Below are 15,790 nucleotides of genomic sequence, written 5' to 3' on the forward strand. Positions count from 1 at the left end.
GGCGTCCTGGCGCCTGATCAAGTGCCACAACACAACAAATCGATGCTGGAAAGAGAGGGGATCAGTCAGCAGTAACGAACAGATGAGTTTTTATGGCGCGTCTGAAGAGAGTCAGGCTGTTCAGGGCACGAATATGGACAGGAAGAGAGTTCCACAATCCTGCCGCCAGAACTCGAAAGGAACGACCTCCCATCCTACTCAGTCTGAACCTGGTCTTAATCGCCAGATGAAGAGATTCCGACCTGAGAGCCCGCGTGGGAACATAGGGGGAAACAAGACCCGCAAGGGCTGGAGGAGAGGAGAGTTTCAAGATATTAAATGTTAGACAGAGGGCCTTGAATTTAATTCTCTGTCTGACCGGCAGCCAGTGAAGAGAGGTCAAGACTGCAGAGACAGAACAACGTCTCGGAAGGCCAACAATGGCCCGCGCCGCGGCATTCTGCACCCTTTGCAGCCTAGTAGCCTCCGCCTGATTCACTCCAAGCAGCAGTGCACTCCCATAGTCCAGCCGAGAAAGAATGGAGGCTTGGACCACCAGTTGCCGAGTAGGGGGGTCGAAGAATTTGAGGACAGGTCTCAGTCCTCGCAGAATACCATAACAGGTAGCTGCAATCTTCTTTGTGTGGCTGGTAAAGGAGAGTGTAGGATCCAGCCAAACCCCCAAGTTCTTAACTTCGGCAGCTGGGATGGGAGTCACCCCCAATTCTGGAGGCCACCACTGGTCTCCTCAAAGTTCCGCCTGCTTCCCTAGAATCAGGACCTCGTTTTTTTTGGCATTTAACTGTAAGCAGTTAATGCGCATCCAGTTTGCCACGGCTATGAGTCCTGCACGGAATCTGGGAGCAGTCACCTCAGGGTCCCCACTGAGTGTCACCGCCAGCTGCATGTCGTCGGCATACGATGTCCTGGTTAAGCCACACTGTCTAACGACTGCAGCCAGCGGTTTCACATATAAGTTGAACAAAGTGGGGCTCAGCGCAGAGCCCTGAGGGACTCCCAGTCCCAATGGATGGAAGGAGGACTGACCAGGTGGAATGGCCACTTTAAAAAACCGGTCCGAAAGGAAAGAGCGAAACCATTGGAGAGCCGTCCCCTCAATTCCCACTTCCTCCAGACGCCGCATCAAAATGTCATGAGACACCGTGTCAAACGCGGCGCTCAGGTCTAACAAGAGCAGCGCCGCTGTCTGCCCCGCATCCAGCACCGAACGCAAATGCTCAGTCATAAAGAGCAGAGCAGTTTCGGTGCTGTGTTGTGCACGAAAACCATTCTGGCTCTCGTCTAGAATATTATTTCGAGAGAGGTGGGCAGACAAGATGGAGTTCACGTGTGCCTCAGTGACCTTGGCGGCCCAGGGCAGGAGGGAGATAGGACGATAGTTCTCAGGAAGCAGGGGATCAAGATTAGGCTTCTTCAAAATGGGGCTGACCACTGCTTGCTTCCAGGAGGAGGGAACCACGCCCTCAGTGAGTGAAAGATTAATCAAATCCAGTATAGGCTCACGACAAAGGGGCGGGAGAAGTGTAAATAGCTCTGGCTTCAGCGGATCTAAGGGAGAGCCAGATTTAATTTTGAGGCTCAGAGTGTCAAAAGCCTCGACAGACATAGCAGGCAGGGAGGACAGAGTTTCGTGGACCGTAGCTATCACACCACTAGGCTCAACCCCGGGCACAGATGGCATAAATCCTCGGTAGATTGCCTGCACCTTCTCCACGAAAAAGGATGCCAAACTTTCACAGTGAGAGTCCGTGCAGATTTCTAGCGAGGTGGCCCGTTTTCCCATCAGGTCTTTGAGAACCTTAAAAATTAATTTAGATGGGTTAGGGCTGCTCAGAAACTCAGAAGCATAATATGCGGCCCAGGTTTGGCAGATTGCCCTGTGGTAGATCTTAAGCTGGGCAAAATACAGCGATTTTAACGTGGGATCAAAGGATTTCCTCCAGGCCCTCTCAGCTTGCCGGCATGTTCTCTTGAGCTCGGCAAGAGTCTCATTATACCATGGACTGCGCGTTTTGGCGTGACATTTCGACCAGCGCATTGGTATAAGAGAGTCAAGGGCGGTTAGGACCCAGTTACAAAACTGCTCATATCCCTGTTCCACATTCGGCAAATTGCCCAAGGGCTGCGCCTCCAAGATCTTAACAAACTCCTCCAGTTTGAGCTTACGCCAGTTTCTTTTAAGGATCAGTCTGTCCACAGGTTTAAATTGTGGATCATCTAAAGGGCATGACACTTTAACCAACAGATGATCGGTCCAACCTACCACCATCGGGTCAGATGCCCTAGCCCGAACCAGGGTGGTAAAGAAGGGGTCAAGGATATGACCTCCTATGTGGATGGGGGAGGTAACTAGTTGGTTCAGTTGCATGGCTTCAAGGTCCGCTAGCAAAGAACTGATGGGTGAGGATGACGTCTGGTCAAGATGTATATTAAGGTCACCTACGATGTTAAAGTTAGCACATCTAGGAGCTAACGAGCTAACCACATCAGCAAGGGCGGCCTTGAAGACAGTGTCGTTCCCTGGTGGGCGGTAAATAAGCAGGCCACTGAGAGTGAACTGATGACTGAAAGTGACCTTAAAAGAAGCGCTCTCACACATCGGTAGATCAAGAGCTTTCCAATCCACCGGAAAGCAAGATTTTGTCGCCATGCCTATGCCACCTCCCCTAGACGTGCGGTTCAAAGTAAACACTGTATAGGTGGAAGGAAATGCCAGATTTATTATAGCAGTGTCAGCGTCCTGAAGCCAAGTCTCAGTAAGAAAGATGAGGTCAGGAGAATCCTTATCGATCATGTCCCGTAGGGACAGATGGTGCTTGACCAATGATCTCACGTTCAGGCTCCATATGCTGAGTACTCGCTCAGTGCTGTCAGTACGAGTACTTAGAGCAATCCTTTCAACAGAGCGCACCCCAGTGGGGGTATCCAGAGAAAAACTGCCACAGACACAGTCATAAGGCCCCGAAAGTGGGAACAACGAATCATGGCCACACGCCGGAAGACCGTCTCTAATGGAAAGGAGATCGGCGCGATTGTACCTGATCGTCGCGGTATTATGCATGGTGGTATGATGGCTGGAAGCCAGAGTCCATAGCCCGCACCCGCTACCTCGACGCGGACGAGCGCAGACGGGCAGGACTCTGGCACGACTCCGGCTAAGCGACGGCGTCCCACTGCGCGTTCCCGCTGCGCGGGAGAGGACAACTTTAAATAGCCGTCTCAATGAGCAGCTCGAGCGTCGGGACGCTCCAAGATGGCGCCCGCGAAAGATATCACTCACCCAATCTAAGATGGCACCCACAGGAATCCAACCCCGGGACCCGGACCCGCCAAATGGCGGTGCGTGTTCCACAAATTATATGCGAGTAAGGGGACACGTGCCCAGACAGAGCGGTGAGTTAAAAACAGGGGAGAAATCAAATAAGGAGAACTAAAATACACTAAAGGTCAAGTTAAAAAATGCAGCGCACTGGCAGCGCGACCTGCGCTAATGCAGCACCTGATCAGAAAGTAAAACGCACGAGTCCGCCTTAAATAGGCGTCTCTATGAGCAGCTCGAGCGTCGGGACGCTCCAAGATGGCGCCCGCGAAAGATATCACTCACCCAATCTAAGATGGCGCCCACAGGAATCCAACCCCGGGACCCGGACCCGCCAAATGGCGGTGCGTGTTCCACAAATTATATGCGAGTAAGGGGACAGGTGCCCAGACAGAGCGGTGAGTTAAAAACAGGGGAGAAATCAAATAAGGAGTACTAAAATACACTAAAGGTCAAGTTAAAAAATGCTGCGCTTTAGATGATTATGTTTAAAAGTAAAGTGCGCCATACTGCAATTGCTACAATAGTTCATTGTGGATGCGTTAACAATTGATGTGTGCATTGATGGCTGGTGGTGTGTGTGACTGGTGGTAGTGTGCACTGCCGACTGGTGGTGTTTGTGCCTGGTGGAAGCGTACATTGACGGCTGGTGGTGTGTGTGCCTTGTGAAAGTGTGCACTGACGGCTGGTGGTGTGTGCCTGGTGAAAGCTTGCACTGACGGCTGGTGGTGTGTGTGTGTGCCTGGTGAAAGTGTGCACTGACGGCTGGTGGTGTGTGTGTGCCTGGTGAAAGCGTGCACTGACGGTTGGTGGTTGTGCCTGGTGGAAGAGTGCACTGACGGTTAGTGGTGTTTGTGCCCGGTGAAAGTGTGCACTGATGACTGATGGTGCCTGTGCCTTTTGAAAGTGTGCCCTGACGGTGTGGTTGTGTGTGTGTGTGTGTGTGTGGTTGTGTGTGTGTGGTTGTGTGTGTGTGTGGTGTGGTTGTGGGGTTGTGTGTATGTGTGTAACAGTAGCGGCCCGACCCAGGTCTGTTTTCATGTGATTCTTTTAGATCACATTATGTCACAGTTCCATGCGTGAACTGTATTTGATCTATAGCATGAAGGAATGAGTGTGGTATTTTCCTTGAAGAAATTAGAGCAGAACAATTATTACCTCCTTAGGTGTGTCAGTTCATTCTTATAAAACAGCGGTGTGCGTGATTTAGTTATTTTTCAATAGCTGGTATGTCCGAGAAGTCACCAGTTATTACATTTCTAAAAAAGGCTCTCATATGTTCCCTCCTACACCCTTTATTTTGCCACAGTGGGGCCATAATTGTTCCTTACGTTTTTGATGTGCATGCCCTACGAGCATATGAACAGTGGCTCACTGAGGTTGCTGCCCATTAAGATTGCGTGCCTCATTGCATTCACCTATGTGCACCTGGTCAGCGAGCTATATGCAGTCAGTTCAATTTCAGTTCAAGATCCCATAGTCAACATCTCAAACCATACCTTAACCAGTGATGAACACAATATCCTGGCCAAAGGATTATCATTTATACCAACCGCACCACCTAATTCCTTTACCACAAAATTGGAGCTGCAACAATTCTTCCGAAAAATTCGATTGAAATATTTCTTTGCTCATAGGGATGAGTACATGAGAAAACCGGCAGCAACCACTTTCTGACCTTGTTCCACTTTCACTCCAGCAAATCATCTAGTGAACAATAGGGCCTTGGCTTACGAAAAAGTAGTAATGATTGAAGTGATGAATCTACTTAATGACACCAAATACATCAAACACAACATTTCCAAGGGTGAAAGGCAAGCACTCTATGACTTGAAAGCCAACCAATCGTCATAAAAACAGCGGACAAGGGCGAGCGGTCGTAGTCCAGAATAGAGATGACTATGTAACTGAGATCCAGCAACAACTTAACTGTGCGAACAGTTACACCAAAATACCAGGAGACCCAACAAAAGAAATTGCCAAACTAATAAGGACCCTGATGACGAAGGGCTTGGAAGATGGATACCTTTCAGATCCTGAGTTCAAATTTCTCAACAAAATAGACCCAAGAATCCCGACAATTTATACCATCCCAAAGATTCACAAAAATATGAACAAACCGCCGGGAAGACCCATAGTCTCCGGCTGTGGATCGATTCTGGAACCAGTAAACCAATATATGGATGACTTCCTACAACCCTTTGTTCTAAATACTAAATCATACCTTCGAGATAGAATGCATACAATTCAGATTTTTGAAAACTAACACTTCAACAACCAACAGCAACTACTTGTCCCCCTGGATGTATGCTCGCTCTATACGAGCATACCGGTATGCAAGACGAAGCAATAGAGGTGATTACAAATACACTCAATACCTGTCCTTCGCCACATTGGGTACCAACAGAATTCCTTGTACAACTACTACGAATTGCCATGTCCAAAAACTATTTCATGTTCCAGAAAGATTTCTACTACCAATGCAAAGGAGTGGTGATGGGAGCAGGTTTCGCTCCTAGTCTGGCGAATAAATTTATGAATGACTTTGAGTCCAAATACATCTACGGGAACCAAAATCCCTAATGAGTGCGCATTATGAAGTGGAACAGATATATAGACGAAGTCGTCATGATCTGGACAGGCTCAGAAGACAGTTTGAAGAACTTCCTGTCCTGGCTAAACAACTTCTCTACAGACATCCAATTCACCATGTCATACAGCAGGGATTCTCTACCCTTCCTGGACTTGACCTTTGAAGTAGAGGAAGGAAAGATTGTAATGAACCTTTATAAAAAACCAACAGACCGCAACACTTTACTTCAGTATAATTCACATCACCCCATAAATCTGAGAGATAATCTGCCATACGGACAATTTTTGCGCCTACGCAGAAACTGCACTAGACGGACAGATTACTTCAAAGAAACAGACCTACTGATCACCAAACTACGAGAAAGAGGGTACCCGAAAGGCCTCCTAAACAGGGAGCGCAAACGACCATGGTACCGACCCCGCGAGACATTACTAGAGGTACAAGAAAAATCAGAGGGACTGGACAAATTGATCTGTGTAACCACATTTACCTCAAGAAGCCATAAAATCCCCTAAGTAGTGAAAAAATATTGGAATTTAGTAGACCCTGAAATAGGATTGCCAGAGGCCCCCTTGTGTTCATTTAAGAGGGCCAAAAATGTTAAAGACTATGTAGTATCTTCGTTCCTAGAAACACCCGAGCCCGATGATATCAGAACACAATTGGGACTCCCACCAATCATAGGCCACCAGAGATGTGGTAATTGTAAGGTGTGTAAATACACCAAAACAGGGAACTCTTTCACATACAGGTCTAAACAGCATGCACTGACAAAATTCACCAACTGTAACAGCCAGAACCTAATTTATGCAATCAAATGCCCATGCCAACTACTATACGTAGGACAGACTACACAACGAGTTAAAAACAGGATAATGCAACACCAAGGCAGAATCCGCTGCAAAGTACAAGGGGCACCCCATGTCGAACATTACATCACCGTTGGCCACACCCATGAAGAAATTGAATGGTGGGTGATTGAAAAAGTGGTATTGCATCAACAAGGAGGAAACATGGCCTCCAGCCTGAACTATAAAGAGTACCGTTGGATCCATACCCTCGACTCAGTTACACAGGGTTTGAATGAACATGAGGAAACATATCTGCAAATGAGCAAGCAATGATGTATGTAAAACAATCCTGACACTGTGTCTGAACCCCTAACTCTTATCATACTAAGGGACACCTCCAGGTGTAAATACATACAATAGACACATGGTTAGATACGCTACAATAGACCAGGACCAATGCTTACGCGCCACAATACCATTGTTTAAATATCAGTTTTAGAGATTGCATTCATTGAATATGTAACCCGTCCTAGTGATAATTATTTGCGTATTACGGAAATTGTTTGTAAATGTTAAAATTATCAAACATTAGAACATGTTAACGTCGTATGTTTACATTTGTTTGCATTACTGCTATTGTTTCAGGGTTCATAAACTGTTCTCTTAATTGCAATTGACCCCGCACTCCAAATTTACAGGAATACAGAACCCCCTAGCTATGACACCCAATCCTTTAAGTCACTCCGTATACGTGGGCCCTTAAGTTAATTTGTACAGAGAGGCTCCCAACTCCCTCCATTTCCAGGTTTAAAACGAGCACCAACACAGGTTAGAACGTGCATGCTAACATGTAGTTCACGTCACATAGTATTTAAACAGGAACGTACACGCGGTACTCCTCGCATCACTCGCCACATCGAGAAGGAGACTGACGGTTGCAGCTCGTACCGAAAGTAAGTCTACTCAATCTTCCACGATTCAGCAGGAATCGCCCCTTTAAACAAGACGCCACCTTTTAATAACACAACACCGACACCAGTTCACAATAGTTTATTATCCGCGTACGTTTTTGTAATTAATAACACTTGGTGTTTATGAGGATACCAATCACCTTTAGCCCTCCTTTTAGATACTTTTCCAATCGTGCACACGCCCACCAAATATGACGCTTATACTGTAAACTCTGAATTAGAATGCTTACACAAATAAACCGTATAACCGGGCTGTGGCACTCGCATTTATGGAGTTCCCTCACTTGACTCGGCTGTCCATGATAGACAGTCGCATTAACTACCGATCACTCGCGGCACAGGCACTAGACCTCATAGGCACGGACTATGGTTTTAAACTGTCCCATAAGGCGCCACTGTACAAGTTGACACCTGGTCTTCCGCTAGCGTTTACATATAGTTCCCGTGTTCACTCGACCCGGCCGTTTATGACAGACAGGCACATTAATTGCCGAACACCCGCGATATAGGTATTGGACACTTTAGACATGTGGTTTTCCTTTAATGTTCACAAACCAACCCTCTCCGCAAGCACTAATATGCACTGGTTGCCGATTCTAAGAGTGCATGATGATTCCATAGCACAGCAAGATCTGATGACAGCCCTTTTATCGCTTATCCCCACAGGTAATTGCGTCAGCGGCACTTAACCCCTACCCTCCCAATTTCGCCACCGACTGGTGGTGAAATTCACTGCGTAGATTGCAGAAGGTACGTAAAAATAGGAATACTTCCACAATAAAATAGTGAGTTACAGATACTCTCATAACAATAGAAGGATAGTGATTTTTCGCTTTTCCCCCAGATATAATCATCCAATCATCGATTGTTTTGGGTGTCGGCTGACAACCACCCCCCCCTGCTCAGAAAGTGCTAGAAGCAGGATACCTACAAAACCAACAGGTGAGCGAGCCAGGCTTGGCAGTGTCTCACGGTTTTATACCATGTTCCACACACCAAGAGCTAAAATCAATCCTCATTCCTCCGCAGGTTGTCCCACTTTCCTTGTCAGTCCTGATGAAGACCCGATACGGTTGCAAAAAAGCCAACACCTCCTAATATGGTCGAAACGTTGACGTTGTGTCATAAATCAGTCCATACCAAGTTTCAACCATAAAAGAGAAAAATGTTTGTATTTGTTGAAACAATTGAGTTCGAAGTATGGACTGATCCACTATTGTCTATATATGTTATTGTTTCATCACACAGTCAGTTTATCACTTGTCACTACTATTCACCTGAGCACTCATCTGTTATTTATATATCTATGCTAATTATGTCTTGGACAACCAACTTCTGATTTTACCTTTGACTAATCAATGTCTGACTTTCAAAATAACAAAATTCTGGTAAAAGTCAAAAATTTGGTGTGTTTTCCTTTTTTCCTTTTCCTTCCAAATAACGTATTTTTCCTTTTTTTTTTAAATTTACAAATTATGCCCAAAATAACATTGTGGAATACTTCAAAAACGATTGTACCAGACAAAGAAATTGATTTATCTCCCCACAGAACCCTTGTCTTTATACAATTTCTGGACACAACATTCTTCCCTGACATATTTGTGCTGAGAGCTTGTGCTCCCTTTTTGCTGAAGGTAGTATCTCCTCTCGATGTGGGGCAATCAGTCACTCCCCCGGGCTTTTTTACTGTGGCACTTCTCAAAGAGTAGGAGAGGCTTCACCAGTTGGTCCCAAAAAGAGCCCTTTGCTTTGACATCGAGTGAACTAAAAAACGCCAGGTGGATAACCAACTAACAGGTGGTATGAAGGGATAGGTGGTTCGGAAGTGAACCTTGACTGGATGGATCGCCCTTTGCGTCAAGTTATGCTGTACCCTGGCCAAAAATGTGAGCGAATGTAGCCTAACGGCCAGAACGGTTGACCTCGAAGCAGGGCAACCAGGATCGAATCTCAGTAGGGACTCCCCACATCATGTGATTTTGGGCAAATCACTTAATCTCTCTGTGCCAAACAATATTAATGTGTCTGTCTGTAATGCAACTGGTGCTTATAAAAAGCACTCTGATACCTTTGGGGCGAGTGTGTGCCATTTAAACCTAAAAAAAAGAATAGGAGCCTCCTGAAGATCTACAGGCTCCTCTTTTGTGGCCCTAGGTGCCCCTATGTGTTGGTTAGGGGTGTTCTGGTGTTTAACATCTTCCAGGCTGATACTTGGGAGTCCCTGCACACTCCACCAGACATTTCTGTCTTGTCAATCTACTCTGCAGGGGAGGGGCATTTGCCTGCTCAACTTTGCCAAACTTTCTGGTGTGAGACCACACCTTAGACTCTCTACTTTTTGGGAGCATACAGCTTTGACGCCCATTCACACTGATATTAATTTGAGATTAGAAATATTCATCAGAAGAACCAGTTACTTACCTTCAGTAACATTGTTTCTGTGAATATTGTATATGACTGCAAATTCCACACTGCTCCAATCCTCCTCGTTTTTTGCAGTGGAATTTTTAGGTTCTATTAAGGTCCCAAGTTCGATTTCGTACATTGTCACTCTTTCAAACAGTCAAAGCTGTTCTTTATCTGAGGTCGCAAAAGACTTTTTGAAGGAAACCAGAAGTCTGCCCCAGGGTGGCCTCTATATATGGCTCCGTACTGTCCCTTCCGGAGGCAGTGTGATGCTGCAGCAGAGTCCAATGACTTGTAGTATCCATTATTAGAACAAGCATTTGCAATGCAATAGGTCTCGCATTTATGCAAGTTTAAGCTATTGGCATTGTAAATAGCTTAAACTTGCATAAATGCGAGATCTATTGCATTGCAAATGCTTGTTTTCAACATTGCTATTGATAAATTGGTTCAATATTATTTCTAAAAATAATCACAATGTATCTCAACTCATCTGAGACCATTTCATTTCGGACAGGAATAATTTCAATTAGTTGTTTTCAAAATTAAAATGATTAAAAAAAATAATCATATTAAGGTACTTTGAGGGGATATGGGCACAAATAAACCATAATATTTTTAAGTCTGTCTTTGTATGTCTGTGTTTGAGAAAGCGAGAGATAGCTTAAGAGATCACAAGAGAGTGCGTACATGTGTGTATTTGATGCATTGAGGTGTGAGTAATATTTTAATTCCCACATGCAACTAAGCTGAATTTAACATATTAAAACGTAATGATAGGTTCTTGTAAACTTGAAAAAAAGATTAATCTTCAGTGCATTTAAAGTCTACTCAATACATCACATAGCATATGCAAAGCAAAATCACACATTACTACTTTACTAGCCATTTGTTTTATCGTGAGCATTTACATGAGTGGTTTTTAAAGAAAAAAATATGCTTTTAATTTAATTCCTGCACAGATTGATGTATTTAAGTATGAATGAATAAGAAAGTCAGGCATTAGGTTAAAACCAAGCACGCATACTTTGATCTTTGATAATGTTACTCTATTTACGATATCTATCTCTGGATAACGGGAATGACCTAAACCTTTCTTCAACGTATTTGCTGTATTGGGAAGTGTTCCCTTGTAACTAGGCTGAAGTGAAACGGAACCCAGAACGAGGACTTTAACAAGGAAAGGGAGGGTGTAAAAACATCTTGCTCACCATTACACAACACTTTTCTCACTCAGTCGAATCACTACTGGCCGCCTTATGCAACCTAGCCTGGCAGACATTTTACACGCCTCCGAACGCTCTGCCAGGTCTTAAGGCTGCGCCCTGTGCGGATCTCTTTGTAGATTCAACAGAAGGGGCACGGTGGGGGTGACCGGTGTCACGGGCGTGCGGCAACAGGGCTGGGGCGATGTCAGTTTTCAAAGTTTGTTTGCAGAAGGAGTGTGGGTGCCACAAACTAAGGGACGTTGAACTCATCAGCGATGAAACAGACATCTGTATTTGTCAAGGCTGGTTCAGAGACAATCTGACCCCAGGCTCACTTGACATCTGTACCTGCTTCTAGCACTGTTGCATCTAGCCTGAAAGGGTCATTCCTTTCGCTTTTACCAGGCCGTTGTAGTGGTTGTTGGGGAAAAAGACTATTCAAATTAGACCGTTCGCCTCAAACTCATTCATAACCAGACACGTCACCACAGAGACTGTGCTGCTCTTCTACAAGAGCAGGGAATGTGTTTATGGGACTGAAGGCGACGTTGCTCCAGTTCCCGCCCAGTCTCAGCACACCACGCTCTCTCTGGTGATAATAAGCACAAAATCACAGTTGCGGTCCTGGAGGGAGGGGGGGGGGGCGAAACCAGGAAGTCAGGCATCCTTGCCAATGACTTGGGCGGGGCCTGTGATGCGGCCGGAAAAGGCTGGTGTGGCTCGTTTATGCTGGGCTCCCATGAGGAAGGGAGAGCCCCGCGGTAGAAGTGGAAGTCCTGACAAGTCCTGGGGCCCAGGAGGGGGCCCAGGTGAAGTGGAGAGGCGGGGTGTGTTTCTGCAGGGCTCCCGTATACTGAGGGAGCCCCTGCAGGCCGTCTCAATAGATCCCCGCACAGGCTGCCGAGAAGAGTCTCTGCAGAGCTGCCCAGTGAGTGGGCCACTCCATCGGGGGCATATTTTACTTTTAGCGCCAGTGCGCTGACACGTCTTGGGCATGTTGTGTAGACTGCACGGCGTGAAATACACAACTTGCGCATGCTGGACTGGAAATGTGATGGAAAGTGAAAGTGCATGAGGCTGCTTAGGACGGAAGGGGGACGGCTGGCAGAGCATGCTAGCGCGCGTTCACATTTCCAGTCCGGCATGCGTGTGCCACTGTCTTGTCTCCCTTCAGAGTCAAGTCGAAAGCAATAGATCTCGCTGGCGACAGCGCTTCTCGCTGTAATCGCCAGGCGAGACCTAAAAAGTACCAAATCCAGCTGGCAGCGAAGCGAAATTCAAAAGGTGCGGAATCTGTAGTTGTTGTATAGAGTGTACAACAGAACGTGCTTGAAAGAGCTTTACAAAAGTTTTGCCCCCTCTGAATGATCCCTCTTTGTTCTGTCGCTCTTATTTTTGATGATTTTTCAAGGGTAATAAGCCTGTGCCACACGAAGGTTTGCATCCTTCTAATGCAGTTACCATTATGTCATTTGCTTAGGCCCTTAAAAGAGAGAGAGAGCGAGAGAGAGTTTTTAAATTGAGAAATTTATATTTTTGCGAATTCTTTGTTTTCAGTTTTTATCCTGAAGACATTTTTCTTTTTTTCTTTTTAAGTCTGAAACCCACTGTTGAAATGAGTGATCGTATCTTAATTGTCTTTGCTAGTGATGTGTTGCTTGTAGTTGTACTGTGTTTTTTACCTCCTCTTGATGTGCATACATTTCTTCCGTCAATCTGTGTTACTTATATGATTGCAGAATTCACGACTTAAATTTGATGGATGAGTTTTTGAAGATAGAAGCTCATGATGGAGAAGTGTTGTGCCTTGAATATTCAAAACCTCAAGCAGGTACGCATATGAAAATTTCTCTTGATGTATGTACAACTGAATAAAGTGACCTAAAGTGACATTTTTAACATGTATCCGTCATATCATGTGTGTCGGAAAGAGAGTATATGATTAATATATTTTAAACATAATTTAATGTCTTTCATCAGTGCTATTTCTTAAAAAATCTTTGGTAAACCATATTTAGGAAGGGATATTTGTGTTTAGCTGATATTCTGGTGCCACATATCTAAAATGCATTTTAAGTGTGTGAAATCAGACATATTTGTGAAGATTTCTAATCTTAGAATAAATGTACATATTTTTATTACTTTCAATCTTTTACATTGGAATCTTATTGTAATTTATTGCTGCATATATCGCATTGTGTGCCAAATCCAGAATAATCACTTGCATACATCTCAGAATCGAATTCCTAAATTTTATTTATCTAAAAGGCTAATACAATCACATGAAGTTATATCTCTTTTTACGTGAGTCGTAGTAAAAAAGAATTAACAAATCATGCACATTTTCTTAAGAACCACATTTTGAACCACATTTCATACCATAATAATGCACATGTTTTATACAAATTGATTTTGTACACAATTTCAGCTACTCAGTCAACCATTAGAGCTCCTCTCCAAAGATCCTACCGCCATGTACATAATATTTAACATTTGCATATTTTTTATTTTCTACAAACATTCTAAAAGTGCCGAATAATTAATCAACTCCAAGTTGAATGAACAATCCAAACCTTTCTTCTGTACCCCATGCCTGCTACTAGTTGTTAAAGCCTAATCTGCTGAGAACCTTCCTCTTGGCGATTCATTGGGGTGTGGGGGGGGGCGGTGATTCCCTGACTGACAGGTTATAAACAGACACATTTTGGAGACTATTTAGCACTCTAAATAACTTCAAAGTGTGCCTTAATCCCATTGACCCAAATAGGATCAGAATGAAGGCGTGGTCATTCTGCAGATTTGTTCAAATCCTGGTTAGGAAGTGGAAAATTCTGACTTTGGCTTTATGAGGCGTTTAGTTGGTAACATATCATCCATTGTGGAGCTACCTAGTGTTTTTATGGTCTGACTTGACAGCGTAGTTGTCACCAGACAATTATCTGAGCATTCCTAGAGAGGGCCTTTGGCTCTGCACAAATGTTGGGAGCCAGGAGTACATGTTTTGATTGGGCAGACGTTGTGTGCTTCCACAAACAAGTGCCTGTTCTCCACACAGCTGTGATCATTCTGTTTATATATCCATCTGCCTGAGTTTGAAATATCAGGGACCTTGTAATGCTATTAAAGTGACCTAGATAACTAGATACTTTCTAGCTAAGCAGCACTGATAGGAGGGCAGTTATTTACCTAAATGGGTTTTTAGGCCTGGTTGGACTGTGCAACTGACACCAGACCGTTTAACATACACCAATGTTATTCTACAGTTCTTTGCTTCCACACAAATACATATTAATTCCCATGCTATTTACTTGTACTGCTTTACAATACCACGCAGCATTCTTTTAAAGCCAGACATGTTGCCATTGCCAATGCTTGTTTCCAAGTGGAGGTTCCCTATAGACTTGGCAAATTCTTCAATTTGACTCTGTCTTAAAGCATTTATTTTCTTAGTTTAGTTTCTCCTGTCTTTGTAAATTTATCCAAGGCAATTTCACCTACTGGTTATTTGGGAGTGTGTTATTCTTTTTCTTCTTGTAGTTCTGGTCTATCCAACTAAGGATCTGTTAAAAAAACAAGGTCAAACTAACAGTGTGGTAACTTTTAATACAGACCTCCAACACCTAGTACAGTACATTACATTTTTCAAGTGGTTAATTTGAAGGTAATTTCTAAAATGTACTTTTCAAACTTGCATGTTTTGAAAATAATTTAATAACTACTTAAACACCATATTGCTTTATATACCACCTTATACAAATATACATTATTTTGTTATACAGAGAAAAACATCCATATGCTCAGAAAGAAAAAAGTTATTTTAGCTTTGCTCCCAATATTTTTAAACTTACCTACTCATGTAATTATAACGTTGCATCTAACTGCCATCATCATTTAATTTATGTAGGTGCTAATAACCCAAGGTAATCCTGGCACTGGAAATGCAGAGCAGCTCAATCTATCCAATTTAGAAAAGGAGGGTGTTAAGAACCTTGCTAAAAAAGAAGCAGTTGCTCATCAGGTTTTATGTTTGACAGCACATTGCATAGAATTCCCTCTCTATTTTTTGTTGTGGTCAGGGAAACCTTTCAATAGATCTTGGTGTTCTTCCTGGTCTTCATACTCTCTGGAGCCTGCACATACATTGTTTATTCGGTCAACATTAGCATCTTGCATTTAACTCTAGCTTTTACTGGCAGCCAATGCACCATTTGTGGTATGTAGCCTGTGGCATATAAGCCAGCAGCTGAAGACCATAGATGGAAGACAACAGCCATGGATAGCCTGGAATCAAAGACCGTTTTCAACCCAGTGCTTTCACGTTCTCCCTAAACGGAGTCTTTGTGAACTCTATCCTACAGATCAGATATAGTAGTATTCCATTCATATGTGTATTATTAGTGCCGAAAAACAGAAACAAGTGTTTGAATTCATTGACCCCTAGCCACTTAATATCTCCATCATTTGGAATCATTTTAAATGTCTTCTCCTCAGGTTCATCATGT

General features: G+C 44.1%; 1 protein-coding gene across 1 annotated transcript in view; it reads left to right on the forward strand.

The window, feature by feature from the left end:
* Positions 1-15,790, forward strand: part of LOC147692216 (WD repeat-containing protein 62-like) — an 846,473-nt gene that overhangs the window by 127,510 nt on the left and 703,173 nt on the right. Inside the window, exon 12 of the mRNA XM_086938490.1 lies at positions 13,028-13,119. Coding sequence (XP_086794616.1) covers positions 13,028-13,119 — 92 coding nt within the window. The remainder of the gene's footprint in view (positions 1-13,027; positions 13,120-15,790) is intronic.

Source organism: Lissotriton vulgaris, chromosome 9 (assembly GCF_964263255.1).
Source record: "Lissotriton vulgaris chromosome 9, aLisVul1.2, whole genome shotgun sequence".
NCBI lineage: Eukaryota > Metazoa > Chordata > Amphibia > Caudata > Salamandridae > Lissotriton > Lissotriton vulgaris.